The sequence below is a fragment of the Danio rerio genome, chromosome 2 (genome assembly GCF_052040795.2).
Source record: "Danio rerio strain M-AB ecotype USA chromosome 2, GRCz13ab, whole genome shotgun sequence".
NCBI lineage: Eukaryota > Metazoa > Chordata > Actinopteri > Cypriniformes > Danionidae > Danio > Danio rerio.
Window position 1 is genome coordinate 3096054 of NC_141022.1, and position 13947 is coordinate 3110000.

A 13947-nucleotide genomic window follows, 5' to 3' on the forward strand; every position below is an offset into this window, starting at 1 on the left:
CCACCCCTAACCCCAACCGCCATTGGGTGATGAGTAAATCATACTAAATTGTACGAATTAGATTGTACAAATTCATCCGAATTAGCCACTGAATCAAAAAGTTACCAATTGCCGTGAGATTGTGTTGGAAATGAAAACTTAGTAACTTTGAAATCCGCGTCTTTTTTAAAAAGAGACAAGCAGCAAATCCGAATTTCACCATTTCCAGATGAGAAAAGCTCTCGGGTAAAAAATGTTCTGTACAATTGTATTTCTGCCGCGTGTCGTGTGTACTGTAATCCACACATGAGTCCAGCTGCGCTCTCATAGCAGGAAAATAAAAAACAAAACCACTGCAGCACATTTAAAAATGCACACACACTCATACACTACGGCCATTTTAGTTTATTCAATTCCCCTATAGCGCATGTGTTTGGACTTGATGGGGAAACCGGAGCCCCCAGAGGAAACCCACATAAACACGGGGAGAACATGCAAACTCCACACAGAATTGCCAGCTCAAACCTGCGACCTACTTATTGTGAGGTTACAGTGCTAACCGCTGAGCCACCATGTCACACTATTAACTACGTTACAGTAATAAGCATGAATTTGTTATGTTTGTTATTTGTTATGTAATGTTAATGATGCATTAGTGAATGTTGAACTATGATAAATAAATGCTGTACAAGTAATATTCATAATTAGTTCATGTTAGTAAATACGTGTAATTTTTTTGTCATGTGTGAGCGATAAACCATTTATTATGCTTGTCGTTATGGAGCGCACGAAAAAACTAAACGTATGTGACTGAATTGTGTGTGTGTGTGTGTTGTTGTTGTTGTTTATGCAGAATGTCAGGAACCAGTGATTGATTTTGCACATTGATCTGAGCTCCTGACATAAATGAAGAAATTATAGTCAATCTCTGCTCTTTCCTGGAACTGAAGAGAATGTCATTGATCCTCACAGTGGATGCAAAGAAAATGCTGCATTTATTTCTTTAAATGACCCTGCATCTAGATTTCCTTTTGACTGACCGTTCGCCAGGGGATGATCTGACCAATCGTAGCACTGATATGATGTTGCTATCCACCATTTTGACTGACTGTGGACTTGACAAAGGAGAATAATGAATATGCAACGTTTATGCATACCCTCCTCATAAAAATCTATTTCACAAAGTTGTTCGTAGTTAAACTAAATATATCATAATACAATGATTTCACTGCTTGTTTAAGCTACTTACAGATATAAAATGAGCCTAAACAGCACAATCCTTGAGTTTTTTTGGGGAGAGCTTAATTGTTTTATGTTCAGTCTACTTGTATTAATTTAACATTTACATTTAGCCATTTAGCAGATGCTTTTATCCAAAGCGACTTACAAATGTGGACAAGGAAGCAATTTACACAACTATTAGAGCAACAATGAATAGGTGCTGTAGGCAAGTTTCAGGTGTGTAAAAAAAGTGTAAGAAGCAAAACAGTTGTAATTTTATTTTATTTTTATTTTTTTATTATTAATGTAGTTAGTGGAGGGGTCAGAGAGGGAATTGCTGATTAGGAAGGGAAGTGGAGACTAAATAGTTGAGTTTTCAGTCGTTTCTTGAAGACAGCGAGTGACTCTGCCGTTCTGATGCAGTTAGGGAGTTCATTTCACCAACCGGGCAGATTGAGCGCGAGAGTTCGGGAAAGTGATTTCTTCCCTTTTTGGGATGGAACCACGAGGCGACGTTCATTCACAGAACGCAAGTTTCTGGAGGGAACATACATCTGCAGAAGTGAGAGCAGATAAGGAGCAAAGCCAGAAGTCGCTTTGTAAGCAAACATCAGAGCTTTGAATTTGATGCGAGCAGCAACTGGCAGCCAGTGCAAACGGATGAGCAGCGGAGTGACATGTGCTCTTTAAGGTTCATTAAAGACCACTCGTGCTGCTGCGTTCTGGAGCATCTGAAGAGACTTATTTGATTTGTGATGTAACAAATGAATTGTGTTGAACTTTGCATTTTTACAGCATATTCAGTTTGTACAGTTGCTGCCAGATCAGGCATGACACATTTATGTATTATAGTGTTCAGAAATTTGTAGGGGACATGAGAGAGTCCTGCGCAAGTGCCTTCCAGCATATTATGAATCTCTTGCATCAGATTCATTAATATGGCATTATCACAGCAGGGTGAGGATAATGCATTGTTCCATGCCAAATTCACTTTTTAAGGGATTACTGTTGCAGTAGGATTGTACAGAATTACCTATTATAAACTGGATCAGTCTTAATTCAATTAATTAGTACATAACCATTAATAAGTGATGTAGAATTAAAAAATAAATATATGGAGATGAGGACTGGAATTCTTTGGATTTTTTTTTGCAGTAAATAACTGTAAAATTGCAGCAAAGTCTAACAGTGTACCACAACCAGTTCATGTCAGACAAAGCAAGCTGGCGATGAAATCATGGTGTGAGCTGATAGTAACACTGAGCACTACAGAGCTTTCAGCATTAGAGATGGACTTCAAATGAACTCCCAGAGCTCAAAGAGTGCTTACTGTCAAATTCTGGAAGATAAACAGCTGAACAAGAGGAAAGAGGAGTCCCTCCACCTCCTAGCCTTAAAGGTTAAAACCTATTATTTATTTATTTTTTACTCTGGAGTCTTCAGCAAAGGTTCAGATCTGGGGAAACTAGAAACTAGTGTTCTGGTGGTTAAATGTAGGATTTCAACTTAATTCTTCACCTTAATTCCTTTAAGGTTCCGTGAAGTGCTTTGAAATGAGCAGTTTTATTCGATTTTTGATGTCATTTCTGAAACATGAATAGAGGGCGGGACATAGAGTAGCCCCTCCACTTTAAAAAAACAGCCAATAGTGTTTTGTTTCATCACAACACTGCCAATGAGAGAGGTTGAGCTCAAGCCCATCAAATGAAAAGCAAATAAGATGCGGGCAGGGCATGTCAGACACTAGAGAGCATTTGATTGGTCAGAGGATTTGATAAAAAACTGAAGTAAGTTGATCCAAAAAAATGTTGATTAATTTAGGCGGAAGTGACAAACTGCACTCTTTAGATGTTTATATCTTCTAAATGCGAATTGTGCTTGCTTATAGATATCCTTAATACTAACATACTGATACAAGCTTTATTTTAAAGTCTTTTGCAGTTTAAATATTTACGTATTAAGCATTTTTTTTTTTGCTGTTGCTCAACTGAGCATTCCCTGTTCAACGGTTATACTTTAGTTTAGCAGTTCATCTTTTTTTGGGGGGGGAGGGGGGGCGAAGCAGTGGCGCAGTAGGTAGTTGCCTCATAGGCAGCCTCATAGAAGGTCGCTGGTTCGAGCCTCGGCTCAGTTGGCGTTTCTGTGTGGAGTTTGCATGTTCTCCCTTTGTTCGAGTGGGTTTCCTCCAGGTGCTCCGGTTTCCCCCACAGTCCAAAGACATGCGGTACAGGTAAATTGGGTAGGCTAAATTGTCTGTAGTGTATGAGTGTGTGCGTGAATGTGCATGTGGATGTTTCCCAGAGATGGGTTGCGGCTGGAAGGGCATCCGCTGTGTAAAATCTTGCTGGATAAGTTGGTGGTTCATTCCGCTGTGGCGACCCCTGATTAATAAAGGGACTAAGCCGACAAGAAAATGAATTAATGAATCTTTTTTTTTTTTTTTGCATCAGTAAATTTGATATTTAACTTATGATTATATACAGTATTACTTGTTGTTATTAAAATTCTGATTATTTAAATCAAAATAATAATAACACATACTGTATTTCTAATTATTTAGAAATTGAATAGAAAGTTAAATTATTGTGGATGTGAAAGATTTTACTGGATTCTACAGATAAAAATATATATAATGCATGGAAATAAATATACTTTTATAAAATATACCATTTTATTTTAGGATTATTAATAGTTTATAAGGTAGTAGTTGGGTTGACGTATCAGGTAAACTGTTAACAATGTCCTGTAGAATCTACGGTAATTTACTGACATTAGTTCACCAGTAACTTACTGTCAATCAATTACAGCAAAAATAGGAGAGGCCAAATTCTCCAGCAGGATAGCGCTCCTTCTCATCTCAGCCTCCACATCAAAGTTCCTGAAAGCAAAGAAGGTGAAGGTGCTCTAGGATTGGCCAGCCCAGTCACCAGATATGAACATTATTGAGCATGTCTGGGGCAAGATGAAGGAGGAGGCGTTGAAGAGCATTTTTGCTGCTGTATATGTATTTTTACAGAAGTGTATGTAGATATTTACTGTCAAATATACAGTAATTTTTACTATGCAACTTTAAAATGCAGTAACATACCGCATAACTGTCCTACAGTAAAATACTGTGTCATTTACAAGAATTGTTAACAGTGTAGGATTAGAAATGTAGAATAAGTTCATGCTTTATAAGTGCTCATGAACGGTGAATATCTCAATGATAGACACAGTAGTAAATGGTGTGAATTGTTATTTAAACTAATGTGTTATCTATAATGTAGTATCCCAGACACAATGGCAGTGGCTTGTTTTTACTAATACGGTCAGATAATGCAAATGCATTATAGAAGGAGTTTCAGCTTTTCACCCCCGAGCCTTGTGGGGTCTAATGAGGACACAGTCTACTGCCCGCAGCATAAACCAAAGCAGAGTATGAGTCTTACCACATACAGTAGATACTCACATTCAACCACACTGATCTCGTATCAGTGACACTTTACAAAAAGGTTGTGCTAGTTAACGTTGTTTAATTCATTAGCTAACATGAATTAATGATGAGCAACATCTCTCTATGCACCAGACACTTGCTAGCAATCAGTCTGTATCTCTTGAAAAACATTGTGCAATTCTGAAGTGAGCCTCACACAGGTTTCTTCTCTCCGTAGGCACGTTACTTAAACTCCATTTTACAAGGACTCAATCAGGACCACGCTCTTTTGCCCAACATCTTGTACAATATTGTTTTTGTTTTAGGTAAAGTACACTGTTAACAATATCCTGTCGATTTTACAGTGACTTACTGTAAATCAATTACAGCAAAACTACTGTTTTTTTACCTTGTTGTATATGTATTTACAGTATTGTATGTATATATTTACTGTAAAATATACAGTAATTTTCACAATGCAACTTTAAAATACGGTAACATACCGCAAAAATGTCCTACAGTAAAGTACAGTTCGTATGACTGTTAAATACTGTGTCATTTACAAAAACCGTGTACTTAAATAGTGTCTTAGGTTATGTGTATAGTTAAGTATTTGCTCACATGGGTTTCTTCCGGAGTTCCTGGTTTTCTCCCACCGCCCAAAAACATGCAACTTAAGTTAATTGACCACCAGAGATGCTCCAAGTAAGTAGTTATCCCTTAAGAGCAATCACTATCTGTTCATCAGCTACTACAGCAGGGAGTTCTCCAGATCTACCTGAGCTCAAACTCCCCTCTCGCCTTTCAAACGGGAGGGAGCCCCGGGCTCGAGGATTTTATGAGCTCAGGGCTCTCTCTCTCCTGGACAGCATGCCAAACAAACTTATAATCAATCATCAGCTAAGTGTGAACTCTTGAAATGGCGTTTTAAACAAAAATTAACAAATGACATCCATAGTAGGAGCAAAATAATATGAGAAGCCAATAGCTGCTGCTTTCCAAACTTTCTTCAGGTGACCTTCTTTAGTGTTGAACAGAAGTCTTTAAGTCAACCGTTCCTTTAAGTCTTTTGTTTAGTAATTATTTAGGTAACACTAGCTCAATTCACACCATTTACCGCCTCCCTATTATTAAGATATGAACGGTTTATTAGCACATATAAAGTATGATCTTATTTTACATCCCTGTTCCTACCCAATACCTAAACCCAACAACTACCTTACTGCCCTTCAGACTTTGAGATGTCATCAATAGCGCATTGCTATGGACTGCGTCTTCACTGACTGCCATTCTGAATGTGGTGTCAGATCAGTCCATACCTGTCAACCCTCCCGTTTTTCCCGGGATTCTCCTTTATTTTACTCTTCTATCCTGCAACCATACCGTAAAGGTATTTTCCCGTATTTGTCCCGTATTTTCAGTCTTTTTCTAAACAGCCGAGCCTCCCTATATGCAACCCATACCGCCGAACCACCAGGGGTCGCCCCTTGCTCTAAAACATGAGTCTTCTGTGCTTTCGCTTTGTTTAGGAATGAAAACACTTATAAATAAATATTAAAAACGGCGCAATTCCATTTCCTTTTGATTACAAGTGCCTTCGCCCATCCTATACAATCCTCAAAACAGTCATATAGCAGTGCGTGACTGTCAGCTCACGCGCTCCATAGTGATAAACAGACACTGTTTCCCAAACGGAGTCTGTACATGCGATTTGAAGCGGAGAGAAAGTCTGGCTTTTGGGTGCGTGTTTAAACAGACATACACATATAATTAATAATAATAACAACATATAAGGATGTCGATCTTGGTGTTTTTTTTGTGTTGGTGTTTAACACAACTAATTTCGTCTTAAATGAGCATAAAAATTTGTCGCAGTCGAAGATTCAATCCCTTATTATGGTGGGCATATCCCTTATTTTCACATCCCAATGTTGACAGGTATGGATCAGTCTCAAAATGAATACATTAAATAATAATAATAAATTATTATAATATATAATAAATTAATTTACTAAATAAAATTTCGACATGCACAGCAGTGTTTTGAATTTACACATTAGATCTAGTAAATGTGAATTGTGCTGTGGATGTAAAAAATAAAATCTGTAAATGCATTAGTTTTGAGACTGATCTGGCTCCTTATTCTAACAACATTCAAGCTCTTTCTATTTTCCAGCAATTATTTTGACAATTGTACATATTAAATAAATACAACACGCTTATTTTCATGGATAAACCAGTCGTTGAAAACAAACAAACTCACACGAACACTGTAACACTGACCGGCAGTCCAGAATTAGCCCTATTAGTCCGATGTAGATGCTCATGTTGTGGCTGCTTGGTTGCTTCCACCACTACTTTCTGCCTTTTAAGAGTCATGGAAACATCCAGAGATGAAACTGGAAATGAGCTGTGTTTCAGGTCATCTGGTACGAGGGACTCTTTGATGTGTATATTAGAAACTGTAGGCGCTACATATCTTATCACCTTCGCCAACAGCTTCTGGGGGAGAAAGAACAAGAGTTGCACCCCTGCTAAGCCATTCATTACACTGCCGTTTGGGTAAAAGGTGTGTATATATATTTTAATAAGATGCTAAGTAGTGCTATTAGTCACTTCCCAATAGCGTGCTTGATCCCAAAATTAAGATGCGATCTGATCTGGCAGTAAACATTGTGGTAGAGTAGCATGATCTCATTGCAAATCCTTTGAGGCCTTATCGCAAGAAAGTCGTGCAGTATCTCTTGCATATTTTAATTGTATCCCAGATTCTCCATCATAACAAGCAGATTAAGTAAAGATCAAATGGAGAGTTTAGCTTGAGCGTCCTGCATCCCAGATCTGTCTCCTCATCTCGGCAACACACCAGGGCCCCGTTTCAGAAAGGAGGTTAAGTGAAAACTCAGAGTATGTCAACCCTGAAATGAGGGAAACTCTGGGTTTTCCGTTTCAAAATGGCTGGTTTGTCAAACTTGAGAAGCATGGTAAGTCAAGCCTGTTTGTGAACTTAACCTGGTCAGGAGCAGGTTTTATTCTCTAAACTCTGAGTTTCTGTCGGTCTCCTCTCTTTTTTTAAAGATGAATCGGTATTAGCTGATAGCCTTACGTTTCCACCCACCTATTTTTTATGCGCATTTTGGATTTGAGCATAATAAAATCGGTTGATGGAAATGCCAAGATGCGCATAATTTTTTTAAATAGGCATAAAAATGTATGCCCTAACTTTTTATTTGATAAGAAAAGATGCGCATATACTATCATGGAAACACTTTTACCGAACAAATTTCAGTATGTGCATTAAAAAAAAAAAGGTTTGTTTTAAGAGATCATATGATGATGAAAATGTTATGTTATTAATTACCTCCAGAGCGTCTGGAGCGTGTTAAGAGAGTCTGTTCTCCTCATCTCTGTCAGGGTTCTGGTCTTGTAAATCCTTAGCTGCGTCCCAAATCACATACTTTTGCACTATTCTACGCCATTTAGTAGTATAAATAGTGTAAGTAGTGTGTTCACACTGAAAACTCTAAAAATATTAAGTGCACTTTAATTACCCGGATGATGCACTCATTCAGCGCTAAAATGAAGTGTGGTATGATGGACACTTCACGCACTCAACCACCGCAGGTTTGCTTACGTAGCAGAAGGGGTGGAGCTATCGGACGCACATGTCGAATAACTTTATTTATTTTGGATGTTGAATGCAAAATTGTCCTACGAGAGTGATTATAGCGCCTCCTGATGGTGAATGCGACAATGCTCGCTGCAGGTATTATTTGATACCTCAGTCATTTATTTCACTGATTTACGCGACCGTCAAACGTCATCAGGGAAACGGTTTGAATTTCCGCTTAGTAAAAAAACATTAGTGTGCTATTTGGGACGCCACTACATACATATACTATCCTGTTGAGTGTGTAAGTGCATAAGTACATAGTGCATGAGTGCATAGTGTATAGTGGGCCACATATATATATATATAAGAAAAAGGTTGGGAACCACTGGTCTACAGAACAAACCATCGTGATAAAATAACTTGCCTAATTATCCTAACCTGCCTACTTAACCTAATTACCCTAGTTAAGCCTTTAAATGTCACTTTAAGCTGTATAGAAAAATATCTAGTCAAATATTATTTACTGTCATCATGGCAAAGATAAAATAAATCAGTTATTAGAGATGAGTTATTAAAACTATTATGATTAGAAATATGTTTAAAAAAATCTGCTCTCCATTAAACAGCAATCAGGGAAAAAATAAACAAGCAGTCTAACAATTCAGGGGGGCTAATAATTCTGACTTCAGTTGTACATATGAATTAAAGGGAATGAAGGTGTTTCTGCGGTTATTAGGGGGACGGTTGCTGTACTGTATGTTAATTTTAACACTGTGCAAGATAATTCTTCCAAGTGCATCGCCGATCATCTCATTCAGACCGCATTTAATAGCTTATTCCACGGTTTGCGCTGCGGGGACTCCATGATGAAAGTGATTTGCTCAAGGGAGACTGGCTCTCCTCAATCATAACTAGCACTGCGCCTGTAAAAGCTCCACATGAGATTAGATTCTGGGGATGCTGTGTTGACTTTGAAACTGTGGAGATATGACAGATTTCTCTCTTGATTTCTTTGGTATGCGTGTGTGTGTCTTTTTAATTTGCATGTAAAGGTTTTTTTGGGGGGCTTGCAGAAGCCCAGAGGCCTACTGTATGATCTCTTTGGGTCTTAATTATCACTGTCCACCTCCATCTTGGACTCTGAGGAGTTTAGCAGGCATCATGGTTGTTATCAGGTTGTCATTATTATTAAAGGTGACATTGGATTAGGGCTGCTCAATATTTGGAAAATCTGACATTTGTTTTTCTGTGATAAATATTGCAGCATGAATACAATTCCCAACATAGTTTCATTCTAAACACGTAGCCCTATATACAGGGTGGGCCATTTATATGGATACACCTTAATAAAATGGGAATGGTTGGTGATATTAACGTCCTGTTTGTGGCACATTAGTATATGTGAGGGGGCAAACTTTTCAAGATGGGTGGTGACCATGGTGGCCATTTTGAAGTCGGCCATCTTGGATCCAACTCTTGTTTTTTTTCAATAGGAAGAGGGTCATGTGACACATCAAACCTATTGGGAATTTCACAAGGAAAACAATGGCGTGCTTGGTTTTAACGTGACTTTATTCTTTCATGAGTTATTTACAAGTTTCTGACCACTTGTGTTCAATGTGCTGCCCGTTGGGTTGGATTGTCAATGCAACCCTCTTCTCCATCTCTTCACACACTGATAGCAACACCGCAGGAGAAATGCCAGCACAGGCTTCCAGTATCTGTAGTTTTAGATGCTGCACATCTTGTATCTTCACACCATAGACAGCAAAGATAGTGTGGCCATTCTTCATCAATGAAAACCTCAAGGCCACTGTATATTTAAAATTGCTCCATGATGATGTGTTTCCCTCTTTATGCACTGATCTGGCACCTTCCCTTAGTTGTTCCAGCAAGATGGTGCAACACCATATTATGAGTGTCAGGTCCGAGCATTCCTATGAACAGTTTCCTTAAAGGTGGATTGGTCGTTGTGGGCCAGTTGAATGGCCCCCAAGGTCTCCCGATCTGACACCCTTAGACTTTTCTTTTGGGGTCATCTGAAGCAATTGTCTATGGTTTGAAGATACAAGATGTGCAGCACCTGAAACTACGGATACTGGAAGCCTGTGCTGGCATTTCTCCTGCGGTGCTGCTATCAGTGTGTGAAGAGATGGAGAAGAGGGTCGCATTTACAATCCAACAAAATGTGCAGCACATTGAACACAAGTGCTCAGAAACTTGTAAATAACTCATGAAGGAATAAAGATAAGTCAAAACCAAACACACTGTTGTTTTTCTTGTGAAATTCCCAATAGGTTTGATGTGTCACATGACCCTCTTCCTATTGAAAAAAAACAAAAGTTGGATCCAAGATGGCCGACTTCATAGTGGCCACCATGGTCACCACCCAACTTGAAAAGTTTGCCCCCTCACATATACTAATGTGCCACAAACAGGACGTTAATATCACCAACCATTCCCATTTTATTAAGGTGTATCCATATAAATGGCCCACCCTGTACATTTCTGGAGAATTATGTGGCCAGAGGTACACATGGCTGTGTTTCATCTGTAAAACGAACTCCACGGGGCGGTATGATGTCATTCCTTTTCATGCTTACCAGCTGACCGCTTACCTCCATATGGACGGCTTTTCCGCTGTTACCACTTTGTCCAGTGGCTCGTCATACACAGCTGAAGTCAGAATTATTAGCCCCCTTTGATTTTGTTTTCCAACATGTTCACTTGATTGTGATGCAAACTCACATCAAAAAGTTTAGTGAGTAGCTAAAAAGTCCCTAAATATGAGCACAATTAGTCCAGAATGATGAGTGATGCTCCTAAGACTCATTCCTAAGATTTAAGATTTAGATGTTACCAGTTTTCCTGCTGTTCTTCCATGTCAGGCTCTGACAAGCCTCCACACATCTCTGTCTATGCACTGTCAGGCAATTACACGGCCTCCTGTGGTCCTGAGTGGTTGCTTAATCAACCAAAGCCCTCTTTACAGGCTTCAGCAACCAAGAGTCTGACACCTCTGTCACTATTTTTTTTCCCTCCTCAAAAGATGGTTAACTGTGCCAAACATTTCTACTGTAGTTTTGGGTATATTGTACAATTTTTTTGTGGTCCACCCCATTATTCTGACTTCCCGCAGGGATCATTTTGAGAGAGAGTCATATTTCATATCCAGTCTTTTTTGCTGTTGTTGTTGGAGAGAAAAGCTTTAGGATGTATGTCTTGTTCTTGACATCTGTGAACCTGCCTCATAACATTTAGACTGTTTAATGTGCCCTATGTAGTGTTCTCTGTCTCTTTGATCATCTCTGGTGTAGCCGTCACCAATGGTCAGGCCTGAGTGTCATTCCGCCTTCAGATGTGTTTTTGGGAATGAGGGAAGCCAGGGTGTATATATATAATGATATCAAGATATATATATATATATATATGTGTGTGTGTGTGTGTGTATTTATATATATATATGTATATATATATGTATATATTTCTCTTTATATCGTCATATATACACACCCATATATATATATATATATATATATATATATATATATATATATATATATATATATATATATATATATACACACACACACACATGTATATACATGTGTGTGTGTGTGTGTGTGTGTGTATTTGTCACAACCAGCGATCGCCTCCCAGAGGATCGCTGGTTCTCACATGAACTCTCAGGACTACATTTCCGCATTCCCCAGGACTTCACATTCATACATGCACTGCTCCCAAACACGCACGCCTGCTCACTCATGTATCCTGATTACAAGCACCAGCTGAACCTTGTTCACAGACTGATTTGATTCCCTTCATAAGCCACTCATTCACACTTCCAGTGGGCCGAGTCTTGTTTTCCTAGTAACATTACAACGCGTTTCCCTGTCTTGTTTCTCCGTGTTTCGATCTTAGCCTTGTATCCCAGTTATCCTGTTAAGCCGCCTGCCTTTTGACCTTCTGCCTGTTTATATCGACTACGATTCTGGACTGCCTGTATATACCTGTTTGCACCTGATGACCATTGCTTGCCTGACTATTGAATAAACTGCATAGTGGATCTTACCTCCTGTGGTCTCCTGTCACTCTACCCCAGTCCTGGTAACAGAAGACTCGGCCATAACATGGATCCAGCGGGCATTCAAATTATGTGCCTCCGTCAGGAAGCCCGGTCAATTGAGGAGTACGTGGAGGACTTTATTAATCTGGCCCACCGTACCACCCTGAGTGAGGTATGCCTCATGATTTTCTTTCATGGCGGACTGTCTGAGCCCCTATACTCCAACATACCCCTGTACGGACCCCAGTGGTCTTTGGTGAACTATATTGATCTAGCCCTGCAGATGAGTGGATCTTCCTTCACCATAGGAGAGGTGGACGAAAATCCAAATAACCTTTTGGGGGGGGGGCTGTAGAGAGCAAGACCCGCTGGCTACGGGGCTTGCGACCCATTGTCCACAGCCAGCTCACAAGATGGCCGCTCCCAGTCAGCCAGCTCACAAGATGGCTTCCAGTCCCAAGTCTGTTCCTGCCCCTGAAAGGCCATCTCCAGAGCTGCCATTCCCTCCAGTGCTGCCAGATCCTCCAGAACTGCCAGACCCTCCAGTGCTGCCAGATCCTCCAGAACTGCCAGACCCTCCAGAGCTGCCAGATCCTCCAAAGCTGCCAGACCCTCCAGTGCTGCCAGATCCTCCAGAGCTGCCAGACCGTCCAGTGCTGCCAGATCCTTCAGAGCTGCCAGACCGTCCAGTGCTGCCAGACCCTCTAGAGCTACCAGAGTCACTGTCACCGCCAGAGCTGCTACCGCCAGAGCTGCCACCGCCGCTGCCAGAGCCGACGTCGCTGCCAGCGCCTCAGCCAGAGCCGACGTCGCAACCAGCGCCTCAGCCAGAACCGACGCCGCAGTCAGAGCCGACGCCGCAGTCAGCGCCTCAGCCAGAGCCGACGCAGCAGCCAGCGCCAGAGCCGACGCCTCAGCCAGCGCCTCAGCCAGAGCCGCCTGAGCTTCCCGAGTGGTCGCCACCGCCGCCTGAGCTTCCCGAGTGGTCGCCGTCTGAGCTTCCCGAGTGGTCACCGCCTGAGCTTCCCGAGTGGTCGCCACTGCCGCCTGAGCTTCCCGAGTGGTCGCCGCCGCCGTCTGAGCTTCCCGAGTGGTCGCCGCCTGAGCTTCCCGAGTGGCCGCCGTCGCCACCTGAGCTTCTCAAGTGTCCGCCGCCGCCTGAGCTTCCTGAACGGCCACAGCTCCTCGCCCTGTCGGCGCCATCCAGACTCCTCGTCCTGTCGGCGCCATCCAGACAGCTCACCCAGCCGGCGTCACCCAGACTCCTCGCCTCGCCGATCCCAGCCCAGCTCCTCGCCCTGCCGGCTCCCTACAAGACTCCAACCCTGCCAGCTCCTCGCAGTACTCCAGGTCCTTCGCTGCCACACGATCCAGGACCACTGCAGCTCCACTCTTCGGGTCTTCCGCAGCTCCAGTCTCCAGGCCCTCCGCAGCTCCACGCCCCAGGTACGCCCCAGCTGCATGGTCCTGGCCCTCCATCCCTCCCCTGTTCCGCCTCCGCTCCGCCTCCCGCCTGAACAGTAGTGGAGTGTCTGGAATCCACTCCTAGAGGGGGGGCTATGTCACAACCAGCGATCGCCTCCCAGAGGATCGCTGGTTCTCACATGAACTCTCAGGACTACATTTCCGCATTCCCCAGGACTTCACATTCAT

General features: G+C 41.6%; 3 protein-coding genes across 12 annotated transcripts in view; all 3 read left to right on the top strand.

Annotated features, from left to right (window-relative positions):
• eif2b5 (eukaryotic translation initiation factor 2B, subunit 5 epsilon) overlaps positions 1-13947 on the top strand; it is a 393495-nt gene that overhangs the window by 52662 nt on the left and 326886 nt on the right. The gene's annotated exons all lie outside the window — the stretch shown is intronic.
• crhr2 (corticotropin releasing hormone receptor 2) overlaps positions 1-13947 on the top strand; it is a 104569-nt gene that overhangs the window by 41291 nt on the left and 49331 nt on the right. The gene's annotated exons all lie outside the window — the stretch shown is intronic.
• Positions 12331-13947, top strand: part of LOC141377647 (uncharacterized) — a 1960-nt gene continuing 343 nt past the window's right edge. The window contains exons 1-2 of the mRNA XM_087240342.1: positions 12331-12466; positions 12570-13947. The exon at positions 12570-13947 is cut by the window's right edge and continues 343 nt beyond it. Coding sequence (XP_087096468.1) covers positions 12708-13811 — 1104 coding nt within the window. The 5' untranslated portion in view covers positions 12331-12466; positions 12570-12707 and the 3' untranslated portion in view covers positions 13812-13947. The remainder of the gene's footprint in view (positions 12467-12569) is intronic.